The sequence below is a fragment of the Mesoplodon mirus genome (genome assembly GCF_964341445.2).
Source record: "Mesoplodon mirus genome assembly, chromosome: 12".
NCBI lineage: Eukaryota > Metazoa > Chordata > Mammalia > Artiodactyla > Ziphiidae > Mesoplodon > Mesoplodon mirus.
The window spans coordinates 102,192,419-102,206,942 of NC_138988.1; the positions used below are offsets into that span (position 1 = coordinate 102,192,419).

Here is a 14,524-nt window from a genome sequence, read left to right on the forward strand (position 1 = left end):
ATCAGTCTCTTCAGAGATCGAATATGTGACAGCATTCCTAGCTCTACAATTGTCTTTGATCCCTTTGCCAGGCTTGAGCTTAATGACCTTAGAAATGGGACTTGCTTTAACTTTAAAACAGCATGTAAATAAGCAAAAGGAAATCTTCTACCCACGTGGGGATGAATAGCCCTCCTTCTCCCTAAGAGGTTATACAGATACTAAAATCAATATGCTCAGCATTCATTTTTACAGGTTTGTTATAAATTCTTACTTTCTCTGAGGGGGGAGGGAAATTGTAATTTCCAAGGGTGCCAGAAATCAGCCGTAGAAGTGATTCTCAGCATGTCTCAGCCCACAATTTTCTCTTTTGAACTGCCCCACTCCTCCCACCAGAGGAATCGTAAAATAAATGAGGCCGTTCTTTACTACTTGCCTCCTGTAAGTCACCCGGGAAGAGTGGTTATTTACAAGGCATGTTGAAGGTCTGTTCTGGTGGCAGAGGGGCTGGGTAAAGCAGATGGAGGTATTATTGCCTAATCACCAGTGGCGCCATGTTTTCTTGTGAGTTTTATTGTGGTGATGGTTGTTTGCCAGAGGTCTCATAGGATCAAGAGGATGTCAATGGGTCCATGGTGCTGCCATTCCAACTCTATGAGCTCTCTAGACCTAGCTTCTATCAGCTCTCATGCAGTTGAGAAGTGTGGTCCCCACCCTTACATACGAGCACACACACACACACACACACACACCTCTGCTTTCTATCAATAACAGTTCAGATTGTTGGGCCACTAGAACAGTGACTTGTTTGTCAGCTCATGTTTCCTTTTCATAGTATAATAGTACCCTCCGTGCCCCCCCAGTTCTAGAAAAACCTCACCACACCTCTCAAACTAACAAAAGAATTTTAAAAACAAACAACAACAACAAAACAACAAAAATCTCAAGAGGCAAATGATTAAGTTTTCCTGTTTTTGTCAGCCTATCAAACAAAGAGAGTTTTTTGGCGTTTCCATGGGGATGTAATTTTTTTTTTTTTACCCTAGCTTTGGACAACTATATTTTAAAGTGACAGATCTGAATAAAAACAGAGGAAAGAAAGCTCTTCTTTCCACCCTCAATCTTCTTTTAAAATCATAAATAAATTTAAAATTAAAATCAAGCCTCCCCATTTGATTTCCTTGCCCTGTTGTGGATTCATGATTATGCCTGCCGATTTTGAGGTAAGGTTTAATTCAGCCGCTGGAAGGAAAAGGATGGTCTCGAGCTGCAGAACTCCTTCCTATTCATGGTTTGCCACCTAAATTTATGACTTCCCATCAATAATAACCCAAAGCCCAAAAATAAATCCTTCATTTTCTTGGACTTCTCTCTCACTCTCAAAGCTCAGACATCCATCCCCATCTCTCATTCTTGCGGTTGCCATTTACTGTGCCACGTTCCCAGGCACAATGTGCTGGACGCTGGGGAGACAATGCCCTGATCCTTTGGACTCAGAGTCATAGTCTATTAGGGGGACAGCTTAGTATTCAAATCCTGGCTTCACCTCTTACCTGCACTATGACCTTGGGATGGATACTTCTCTCTTCCTCAGTTTCCTCATCTCTAAAATGGGGAAAATATTATGCCTTCCTCTTAGAGATGTTATGAGTTTTAAAGAGTTTGTTTTTGTACCACATTTAGCAAGTTTCTGGCATGGAGTAAATACTAAACACATACTTGTTCAAGAAATAATTAAATCACAGAACAATTTCCATATAGTGGAGTGAATGTCACTGCAGCATCCATAGGACACTACAAAACAAGGCTTAATCCAACCTGTGCTGGGAAGAAAAGAGTACAGGGAGACTTAAAGAAGGGGGGAAGTTATCATTGTATGAAGATATTTAATAAAGACATTGATAATAAAAAAAGAACATACCATATTGTTCTTGAAGAAAAATTAATGCAACAAAGTTAAACTTGTTAACCTTTTCTTAAATAGGTGGTTTCATGTAAATGCAACCACACTTTAAAAAGTAACTTTTTTCTCATGATGAAAGTCTTCTAATAGAAATAAAAAATAAAGAAAGCAAAAAAAGAACTCAGAGATCTACAAATCACAACTACCATTTTGGTGTACTTCTATTCACTTGATGTATTTTTGAATGGTTTTAATTTTTAATTGACAATTAGTTGAATATATTGCCCTTTCAAATATACACACATGTATGTATATAAATGGTAAAGAGTGGACTTTACCTGTCACCTACCCTCCAATCCTAGAGAATCTCCAGAGAAAACAAACTTCAACTGTGTATTTCATTCCAGATATTTTGCTGTAATTTTACATATTAATATCCATATGTACATCTGTAGAGTTCGGATTTTATTAACCACAGGTGGGATTGTGTTATGCACATTACTCTATACTTTCTTGCACAATATACCTTGGAGAGCTTCCTATATCAGTACAAGCATATTCTTTTTAGTGACTGCTTGGTATGGTTGTACCATAATTGATTTGGTCTTTTATTTACAAATATTTAGATTTCTTCTCATGTTTACTGTAGTATACCGTGCTACATTGAATGTTTCACATAACTTCATACAAATGTATTTCTGTAGAATAGATACCTAGAAGTATCTTTGCTTGGTCAAAGTGAATCCACATCTTAGACTTGCATAGATACTGCCAAGTTTTTTTAAAGGATGCAGTAGTTTATAATACAGCCACAGCACATGAGCATATCCATTTCTTTAAACCTTCATTGGCACCAGGTGTTAGCATGTGTTTTACTATATGCCACCATGCTAGGCAAAATATGGTATTTCCAACTCTATAGCAAAAAAAAAAAATTTTTTTTTAATGGGCAAAGAACCTGAATAGACATTTCTCCAAAGAAGATATATGAAAAGCCAACAGGTACATTACAAGATGCTCAACCTCACTAGTCATTAGGGAAATGCAAATTAAAACCACAATGAGATATTACCTCACTGTTGTTAAATGGCCATCATCAAAAAGACAAGGGGGAAGGGCAAGGGGGAAGTGAGAGAGAGGTATGGACTAATATATACTACCAAATGTAAAATAGCTAGTGGGAAGCAGCTGCATAGCACAGGGAGATCAGCTCCGTGCTTTGTGACCACCTAGAGGGGTGGGATAGGGTGGGTGGGAGGGAGACGCAAGAGGGAGGAGATATGGGGATATATGTATACGTATAGCTGATTCACTTTGTTATAAAGCAGAAACTAACACACTATTGTAAAGCAATTATACTCCAATAAAGATGTTTAAAAACAAAAAGGACAAGAGAGAACAAATGCTGGCATGGGTGTAGTGTTTCTCTAACCCCTGTATTTTCTGTTAAGCGGTTAGTTCTATCTAGAGACTCAATCAGATTCATCTATAAGTGAATTATTTTCTGTTTTCTTTGGAGGGGGGCAGAGAGAGCACTTAAGAACTATATACTTCTTAAGTTATATGCTGTGTGCTTCCTGGGACATTCATCCCATCAGGAGACTCATAATGTCTGCTTGTCCCTCTTTTTGTGAAGTTCAGATTTATCAGTAGGATCAGGTTTTATCAGTCTCATCCATCCATTATGAAGTTCCCCATTAGCCTTTTAACAAATGATTTTAGCCTAGATCCATTATTTCATTAGGGACTGCAAAATGGTGATGGTCTCATCTACCATCCTTTCTGCATTTATTAGCATCTATTATTTGGGTGCCTTGAGGTAGGAGTCATATAAGAAAGTCTAGATACATGGCTCTTTCCTATTTCTAAGTTTTTAAAATAATGAGTTGATTCTTAGCACCCTAGAAAGATGACCAATGAATTTTAAAAATCACTATGAAACTACAAATATTGAAATATTTCACATGTTCTAATACTTTGCAGTGACTATTATTTTTGCTATTTGAATTGTCCCAGTCTTGGCCAGTGGGAGCTTCTTCAAGCTGATTTCTAGTTCCTTTGTCATAAGTCCTAGAATCTTTAAAAGCCTCCTTGTTCTCTGGTAGGAAGAAGTATTTCAGGTTAGTCTCATACATTTCCTGACCCAGACCTGCACTCATTTTTCTTAAGGAGCCCTCGTACCTTTTAATGGGGGGTGGGCTGAGGAATGGTGCTTAGAGATCATGATCTGGGCTCAAGTGTACTTGTTGTTGCCATTGCATTGGTTGTTTTTTCTGGTTCTTTCCAGTGGTCAGAACTAAAAAATGTGATTTCTTTTTTTTTTTTCTTTCTACTTTTCGCTGCGTTGGGTCTTTGTTGTCGCGTGCGGGCTTTCTTTAGTTGCGGCAAGCGGAGGCTACTCTTCATTGTGGTGCACAGGCTTCTCATTGTGGTGGCTTCTCTTGTTGTGGAGCACTGGCTCTAGGCGTGCGGGCTTCAGTAGTTGTGGCACACGGGCTCTAGAGCACAGGCTCAGTAGTTGTGGTGCATGGGCTTCGTTGCTCCGCGGCATGTGGGATCTTCCCACACCAGGTCTCGAATCCGTGTCCCCTGCACTGGTAGGTGGATTCTTAACCACTGTGCCACCAGGGAAGCCCAAAAATGTGATTTCTAAAGGGAAAATGCATCATGAGTTGTTACTGATGCTTTCAACTTATTTTTTTTCTAAAATCCTTTTATTCAATATTTTTTATAATGGAATTAAGTTTTTGATTATTACAGTATGTTCTGATTGAAACACTACAAAGTATTGCAAGGACTAGTGGAAATAAGAAAATCTGTTAATAATAATATTTGTTGGTGAAAAATCATAGTGAATCCAAAAATCTATTTGTTGGTCATATGAGCAAAAGCACAACTTTTGGGAAGTATGTATGGGAAGAAATAACCAGCCTCTCCCTTCACATACATTCTTTCTTATTTTCTTATTATATCTTCCCCAAACAGAGGTAGTCAATAGTAGTTAGAATGGCCATCTCCCAACACATAAAATAATCGAATTCCCCAATGGGTGAACAAAATAATGAGTAGTAACCTGGAACTCAGCTGAGTAGGCCACTTTGGAGCCTTAAGTGGGGACGTCTTCCAATTTCAGAGTGATGTGTCCTCACCCTGCATCATCGTTTTAGTGCAAAAACAGAAATTAATTCTGGTGAAATGAGATTCACCACCCAACAGGATTAATAGTCGAATTCACTGAAGTTCTTATTCTTCATTTGTGAACTGTGAAGAAACCAATAGTAGCTATGAGATCAATAGGATTTCTGCAGATGGAATGACAATATACAAGGACAAAATCACCTATTTTTTGACTTACAAAGCCAACGGTAGTTTTAAATTTGCAAGTTAATTACAGACCAGCTACACCACAACATTTTCAAATGGCAGAAGTACAAAAAAAGTTACATGTTACAAAAATACTTCAGAAAAAGTGTAGTCTAACAAAATAAAAGCACTAAAAAGGTATCTTGCCCAAGGGAGGTCAGCTTGGAAAAATTATCACCAAAGCTAAACATTTTTATTTCACACAAACTATACTCGGAAATAGCTTTGAGACTGATTTCTGAGGCTGAAAGTATCAAAGGGTTTATTTGTCAAGAAACAAATACCTTACCTGACAAGGATGGATAGAATGAGTTCATACTCATTAAGATTTCTGCAGTGTTAGGATACTAACAAACATCTCTTGATGGCAGAATGTGGTAACCATGGAATTTGCTAAAGTAGTTTTCAAATGAAAAAAGAAAAAGAAAACAAAACAAATTAAACTTGACCAAACATGTCAATTTACAGTTTTAAGGTTATTTTACAAAATACCTCCATTTACACGATAGGCTCCATGCAGCATTTTAAGATGAAAGTTCTTTTAATTTATCCTGGCACACTATAAATGAATAAATTACACTGTTTAAAGAATTATTTAATATGTTTTATTTATTAAATTTATTTATTCACTAAGTTTTTCTTTCTCTTGACTCAGAAAAAGAAAAGATCTTACATATAATAGATTAAGAGAGGAAGTTAAGCACACTAACTTATAGAAACAGGTGGGAACTGGGGAGGGTCAGCAATCATGTGAGTCTCACCCGATGTGATGCTCTTCAAAGATGAGTCAATCTTCTTAGAGCCATTTAATGAAGATTTTGAAGGAAAACTTCATTTTGTACTCTAGCCCTTTAACGCTTTCATTCTTACAGTCAGTTCAGCTGTTGGTCTATGTAGCAGGAGTTACAATACCAAATGGAAGACAGATAGATTCATTGCTCTGGATCAAAGATCATGAATATCTTCAAGGCTAATGATACAATTGCCAAGTTGCTTTTTAAAATATTGTAGCTATCACAATCCCATCAGTAGATTGGCAATTCATCACACAGTAGCTGGTATTGAGTATTATAAAATAAAATACATAGACAAATGAATATATACATATAATATCTTTTTAAACCTTTGCAGTTCTTGGATTACTACTTAATTAAAGTTGTTTTAAATTATTTTCTGTTCACAGTTCCTCATCTGTGAACTGGTTTTCCCTTTACTGGCTTTCTTTTATACACTTCATGATTTTCTTATCAATTTATTGGAATTCTCTACATGTAAGGAAAATTTACTAACATTTTCTATTGTTGCAAATATCTCTCTAGTTTGTTGTAGACTTTATATTTTATATATCCGAAATTCATTTCACATTTATATCAAATAAAATGCAGGGATCATTTCCTTTTTGATTTTTTTCTTTTATCTTTGTCTTGATAACACTTTCTCACTTGGAGACCAAGTAAATATTCACAGTTACTGTACTCTGGATTTTTTATGCTTTGTATTTTTTTTTTTTTTTTTTTTTTTTCTTTTTTGCGGTATGTGGGCCTCTCACTGTTGTGGCCTCTCCCGTTGCGGAGCACAGGCTCCGGATGCGCAGGCCCAGCGGCCATGGCTCACGGGCCCAGCCGCTCCGCGGCATATGGGATCCTCCCAGACCGGGGCACGAACCCGTATCCCCTGCATCGGCAGGCGGACTCTCAACCACTGCGCCACCAGGGAGGCCCTATGCTTTGTATTTTTAAATTCAGATTCTAAATTAATGTTCAGTTTATTCTGGGGTACACAAAATTTACTTTTCCCAAGCAGCCAATTTTCTCAGCTGAATTAATGGACACTCCAGTCATCCTCTTTGATTTATAACATTTCTTTTATCATAAATTTATTTCATAGAGACAGATGCATATTGTAACATCTATTTCTAGGCTACCTATTTTGACCCATTAATCTAATTTTATACCAATTGTTTAAATTATGGTAGCTTATAATACAGTCTAATATTTTATAGGACAAGTCCATAAACATCTCATATTATAAGGAAAACATCTTTGAACATTCCTAAATGGCACTTCTAGACCTCAGTGGCCTTAAGAGGAGTTTTATCTCAATAACAGGCATTTGAAACCCACTTGGCTAAGATGTTTATTATTACAATACTTACTACAGTTAAACCACTACTATGGAGGAATTTTTTTTAAGTAACCTTTCCTTTTCAGGCCATTTTGATAACATCATCTGGTGGCAGGCTGTAAAAGGTGTGCATGTAAATGGTCAAGGTCCTTTAACACTGAGATTATTTCTGAGATTATTTTATTTTAAAATAAATGTATTCTTTTACGATTTTACTCAGAACTATTGACCTCGATATTTCTGTTGTCACTTCTTTATGTGTTACCTCTGCTTTGTTCCACTTGGAAATGAAGCTGTCATTTCAGTTGGGGAGTCACATGACTGTATAGAGATTGCTGGCAAAACCACGGGACCCAGCAAGGCCAGAAGTCTGAAGCATCAAAGTTCACATTGGCGAGGGCTGGGGGAAGGCTGCGGCACATTTGTCCTGTAACTCTGATTCTTCTAGAAAGATAAAATGGCTTTGGGGTGAATAAGCTATTGATGCACGCAGCAACATGAGTAAATCTCAAAAGAATTAGCCTGAGTGAAAGAAGCGAGACCCCCAAAAGTGTGCATACTGTAAAGTTCTTTTTATATAAAACTGTAGAAAATGCAAATGAACTTACAGTGATAGAAAGCAGATGAATGGTTCCCTGGCCGGACTGGGACATCAGGGAGAGGATTGGGATGGAGGAATTACAAAGCGGTACAAAGAAGCTTTTGGGGTGATGGACATGTTTATTATTTTGGTTGTGAAGTTATACACTTTAAATGTGTGTACTTTTTTGGACACTAGTAAATATGTAAATGTGTGTATGCGTGTGTGTATTTACTGTTGCATGAAACCAGGCAAATGGTAGGCAAGAGGCAAAGAATGGAAAGGAAGTTACAGGAAAGTACTGGAGAGCAGACAAGACCACAGAATCTCCAAAGGGTTCTATCAAAGCTATAATACAGCCCAAATGGGGATCCAAGCTGGTTGGATGGTGCAGCACTTGGCAAACTTTAATGTACACACAAATCCCGGGGAACCTTGCTAACTTGCAAATTCTGCTTCGGTAGCTCAGAACTGGGCCCTGAGATTCTGCATTTCTCACAAGGTCCCAGGTGGTGCTGTATGCGGCTGGTCTTTCCACCATTCTTTGAGCAGCAAGGGGCTAGAGCATCTGTTCTCAACTCCGGCTGCATATCAGAATCACTGGGGAGCTTAAAATTAATTAATTAGCTAATTAATTAATTTAAAAACCCTGATGCCTGGATCTCACCCTTACTCCCAGAGATTCTGATGCAATCGATCTAGAGTTCAGCTGGAATCAAGAGTTTGTAAATCTACCCGGATGATTCTAATGTGCAACCAGGGTTGACAACCACTACTCCAGAGAGATGGTAAAAACCTTATCAGGGAATGAGGAGGAAAGAGCCCTGAGAAGGTACTAGGATGGCAAGTAGGGACAGAGAAATGTGATGAACGATGTCCCCGATCAGAACCAAAATTGACCATTTCCAAGCCTGCAAATTGACCTGAGTATAACTTATAGCCTGTATGGTCCTGCCTGTGTTAAAGATGCTTTTGCTGCTTTCACACCTGGCCTGGGAATAAGTACCAGCTGATTACTGAGCAGGCAGATGGGCAGCGAGGTTTTCCTGGGATTATAGCCACAGGGAAGAAAAGTCCTTGCAATGGAGGAAGATGACCAGGGAGGCTTATTGGACACACACTTACCAACACATGCACAAGGATTTTTCCTTGAAAGGAGACAAAGCCCAGCCTCTCTCCTCCTGTCCCTGATGGGCCACTAACCAGGCGTGACAGATGGTACTCCAGCTTCCTAATATGCCCCAGACTTGTTTTTAAATCATTTGGAATTCTATTAACATGAATACTTTGGAAATTATTTTTTGATCTGTGTTACAGACTTTTATCTGCATTCTAGAATTCTGATTCTGAAACCACTGATGCAACAGAATCCTAAAACGTTTACTGAGACTTGTCAGTTTAATTGTGCTAGTTGGAATTTATAGAGCCAGAGTTTGTCAGCATTTTGCTGACAGATGTCATCATTTACAGACTGATCTTGACCACTAATTATGTTCACCATTGCTAAAATTACATGTTGTGAAATGAGCTACCTTTAGTGAAACAAAAGACTTTTTTCCCATTTAGTTTTTCTCCCATTTAGCAATTTAGGACCGAAACAAACTTGCAAGTATATGAAAGCCTTCTGGTTTGGTAATAGTCGTTATGTTTAAATTTCAATGCAGGGGATGCTGTATACCTGGATAATGAAAAAGAAAGAGAAGAATATGTCCTGAATGACATAGGGGTTATTTTTTATGGAGACTTCAATGACATCAAGAGTAGAAGCTGGAGCTATGGTCAGGTGAGCCACTTAAAATTTGTCATTGTCAAGGACATTTTTACTTAATATTTTTAGCCCCATGTATCACTGCAGGGTGCTATCTGTCGATATTAGACAAGCACAATTTCCTGCTTTTTAGGATCTGAGACTCCAAGATAGCCTGGGAGTAGAGACTTAGAAAGGCACCTGCATAATTTATCAGCTGAAATCACATATTTTCAGTTATTACAATGTTAGAGAGATGGGAAATTGTATGGATGATATGGCATTCCAGTGAGAAATGCTTTGCAAACTCAGTACAGTGAAACCTCATGAGCTTAGACTCTGCTCTCCACCCTGGAATAAACTCATGTTTTTCTTTTCTTATAAGGAAAAGTGTTTTGATAATAATGCAAAGGATACAGAAAGGCAAGTGCCCAACTCAAAGAAATCACTTTTTTTAAGTGTTAGGATTAGATATGCTAACTAAGAAAATAATGCTACCATTTAGTCAAAGGAGGGCCCACTGGGCTTTCACCTCAAGACATTTTATCAGTTGCAGCCTCAAATTACTGTCCCAATATAAGGTAGCAAATGGTATTTCATTTGAGATATTCAATGGTTCAAACTATTTCAGCTTGGTATCTTTAACAATGGGGCAAATGAATATTTTTACCATGTTTCCATAAACAGACTCATGTCCTGTGATTCAGAAACGACTTTCCATTAGCAACATGAAGGCAGGTGAATGTGTCATTTCTCAGAGTTTTGGCTGAAATGGTTGGAATTGTGCACCATCGTTCTGGGTATCCAGGGGCAGATTTCCCAGAGCCTGGCCTCACCAGGTCACATGATACTTTCTTGGCCTGAGACCCTTGTTTAAACTTCCATATGGGCTCTCCCTGCAGTGCTCACCCCTGCTCGAGCCTGACCACTGGGCTGTCATCATTGGCTCTTGCCTTCTCCACCCAGCTTTATGTCTTGCTCCTTCTCAGTGTTCAGGTTTGCTTGCTTGCATTTCTGACGTCCTGCCAGGCTAATGATCTAGGTGTTCTTCCCCTGTTTTGGGGTCCCTGCCTCGCTCTCTGGTTCCAAGTCCTCTCCTTCCCGAGTGACATACAACCCGTGACTGTTGCTTATTGTCTGGTGCTCTTGCCTTGGGTCCCTAATTCCTAACCCTTAGGTGTGATTCTATTTATGCCCCCAGTGTGATGATAGAGAGAGAGCTAACAAGGAAAAAAGTCACCTAGGCGGGTAGCAAGGAGGACTGGGAAAGGGCTCCAAGCATGGTCGTGTTCTCCCCAGCCAGCCTGCCTTTGGACAGATGCCCTTGAGCACAGCCACTGCCTGTCTCTACTGTCATTTGCAGTCCATTAATTTGTGTACTTCAGTCCAAACAACCAGCCAAGCCTGTAGTTTGTAGTGTAGTTCTCTATGTCTTTACCTTTCCAGCTCATGGCTCTCATGCCCCAGAGACACAGCTAAAAGATGCTGCCTAATAAGAACCAGAGTCATGAGTTCTTATTCACCTGGAGAGCTAGTGCAATTACCCATTTCTGCATCTATCATATCAGTTTAGGATACACGCAGAGTCGCTATTCTAACTGGATTTTAATAAGGAATTACATGGAAATTAGCCATTAAAATTGTGATTTCTCTCCTAAGCCCTTGGGTGGATAATATACAAGGTTTCTGTATTCAGGGAAATAGTCTGTACGATGAGGTACAGTATAAGTGTAATCTTCCAATTTTGCCCCCTTTTTTTTAAAAACTATTTTGTCTTTGTTCCTTGTTTGGAAAATTTTGGTATTGTATGTGTCTAGGAGTTCTTTCTAAGGAAATTGAACTGACTACCTGATGGTTCCCTTGATAATAGAATCTCCTTTCTCTAAGTCTTCCTGCCCTCTCTTTGACCCTGGCGTCCACCTTATCTCAGAAGAGAGGAAACCTTAGACAGACATTCACTATGTGAGGTCTCCTACTATTTCCAGTGCAGACCTGAAGTGCCTTCCTGAGAAGTACCTGAGAGCCACTTACTGTCGATATGCACAAGGACTCATGTTACTTTTGAGGGCTCGAGACTTTGGCCTGACTTTGGTAAATGGTTCATTCCCTTGCCTTGGCGCTGGAGCCAATATGTTGGAGAGATCCTCTAAATTAACCCTACAATTTTCTGAAGAACTTCAAGTCAGTTCTATTTTTTTTTTTTTTTTTCTGTACGTGGGCGTCTCACTGTTGTGGCCTCTCCTGTTGCAGAGCACAGGCTCCGGATGCACAGGCTCAGTGGCCATGGCTCACGGGCCCAGCCGCTCCACGGCATGTGGGATCTTCCCGGACCAGGGCACGAACCTGTGTCCCCTGCATCGGCAGGCGGACTCCCAACCACTGCGCCACCAGGGAAGCCCTCAAGTCAGTTCTTGACCTTTGAGTACATCAGCTCGCTAGTAGTTCTGTTTATATTTCTAGCTAGCATTTAAGTTCCTAATCATTTTACTAAAAAATAAGAGAGGGTGTCTCCTTCCTTCCACCTTGATATTTCATGCTAAAGATCATGAGTGATTACCATCTAGGAAATACACATTTCTAAACATGAGGCTGTGGTTTCATTTTATTTTTCAGCAGAGAATGTCATGTTTTCAGAATGGACATTAAATAGTTTCTAATTTTTTTTCTCCAAATAGTTTGAGGATGGCATCCTCGATGCTTGCCTGTATGTGATGGACAGAGCAAAGATGGACCTTTCTGGAAGAGGGAATCCCATCAAAGTCAGCCGTGTTGGATCTGCCATGGTAAGAACAACCACTGATTACTAAAATCGATTACACATGTCATTTGCCTCAGTATAGATGTCAGCTCATTAAATGCTGTTGAAATGGTGACTTACACATAATAAACTTTTATTTGGAAGAATCTGTAATTCCCTGAACTTGTCATGTGCCGTAAAACAAAGTTCTTACGTCAGTACTATGTGTTGCTTTGGCTTCAGACAAATGCCGATAGATGACATGGACAGTATAGATCACTTATTCTTAAGAATCTTTGCCTAGGGGCTGAGAGTGACCATGACAAAATGTCAGCAACTATAATCAATCAATCAACAAACAAACATCAAAGAGCATCAAAAAAAAAAAACCCTGCAAGATGGAAATATTCTACATTTTCACACCCATAGTAAGAGTAAAGAAATAAATGAATAATCCCAGCTTCTATTTCAATGATACCTCACCACAGGGCTTTATAGTTTATGAAATGGACATTGATTCTTCAAAGTACTCACATGAGGTAAGTGGGGAGGGGGTGGCATTACCCATGCCATTTTACAAGTTAGGAAACAGTGTGATGACAGTTTGTCAGTGACAAAGCCTCAGCTAGAACCCAGGTCTGCTGACTCCAAAACTAGACATTTTCTACCTTCCTTGCTGGTCTCTGCAGGAGATCCTGAAACATCTCGGGGAATGCACAGACCCTGCAACGGAACAGCTTCCTGAGAGAGGAGATACAATTCTCATGAGTGGGAAGGTTGGGGGTCAGGTGTGGGCGGTGAATTAATTGTGTTGCCCAGGTCCTGGACAGTACTGACGTGCGGACCGGGTCCTGTGCAACCCTGGACCGTACCAACGTACCACACACACAGATCCTGCCCTTGGTGCATGAAAGCGAATCAAATCTGACTTACGAGCAGAATATTCCTGAAAAAAACATCAAGCTAGGTGCTATTTCATACAAAGACTGAGCAACAAATACTCTTTTTTGTTACCAATTTCCTTAAGTTTTATTTAAAAAAAACAATGTCTCTGAAAGAATGCTGTCTTTGGGTTTGTTTTAAGTTAAATAAAATCAAAATCAGATATTGTTTATATAAAGATATTAGACTGAGAATGATATGAAATGTAATTTATGGTTAGCTCTTAAGAACAAAGATTGTTTTATTAGTAACTAGGCTATGTGTAAATTTAAGGAAAGTGGAGCTTAAAAAGAGAAGGTAAAAGCTAACATCTAAAGGCAGTTTTGTTTTCTGTTGTTAGTTTATGTATGCAACATAAACTGTGCAAGTGAAAAGACAATGGATTCTAAAGAATTTGGGAATTTCTTTATAATAGCTATTTATTACAACAAGCATTAGACCTGCAGTCAGTCTCTGTTTTTCCTGTTTCATGGACAAAATTCTCCCTTTTCTCCTTTGAAGTCATCATGACAGGTTTGCAGTGAGATGGGAAGCAGTTGCTCACAGTGGTTAGATAGAAATTAATTCCTTCTTAGGCACTCTGAAATGACATGCTCGTCAACCCGAGCTTACTCACATGTTGTGGGTATATTTATGAGTCTAGAAATCACTACCTAACACAAGCCAAAGCAAGAGGGACACAAACAGGAAGCAGCTAACCCAACACTATGGTGGCATCTGGCCAGATGGAAGACGTTAAGTCTTGAATTAAGCAGAGAATCCTAATGCAAATTGCCTTGAAATCTTATTAATCATAAAAAGCAAATGAAGTTCTGATTTTGAAAATCTATAACTCACAAGATTTAGAACTGGACAGAATCAATTTGGGGGGTTCGGTTTGGTTTTATTTTTTGAGGGAGAGGCCTTGGGTGTCAGGGGAAAGGCCCACCCTGGGCAATATCTCTATTTCCACCACCACCATCGTTTACATACACAAAATATACGTCTGAGAGTTTTCCAAATCTTTTTATATCTCTTATGTCTTTTAGTCCTTAGAAGAGCTCTGTGAATCTTTCCAAAATCTATTCAGTTATAATGATTTTAGAAAATAAAATATTGAGCCTCCAAAAATCAATAAAAAATATGCAACTTTCCCAAAAAATCAATTGT

The 14,524-nt window shown here is 38.9% G+C and overlaps 1 protein-coding gene across 1 annotated transcript in view; it reads left to right on the top strand.

Annotated features, from left to right (window-relative positions):
* Positions 1–14,524, top strand: part of F13A1 (coagulation factor XIII A chain) — a 140,731-nt gene that overhangs the window by 49,084 nt on the left and 77,123 nt on the right. The window contains exons 5-6 of the mRNA XM_082638477.1: positions 9,614–9,732; positions 12,372–12,479. Of these exons, the coding sequence (XP_082494603.1) occupies positions 9,614–9,732; positions 12,372–12,479 (227 nt within the window). The remainder of the gene's footprint in view (positions 1–9,613; positions 9,733–12,371; positions 12,480–14,524) is intronic.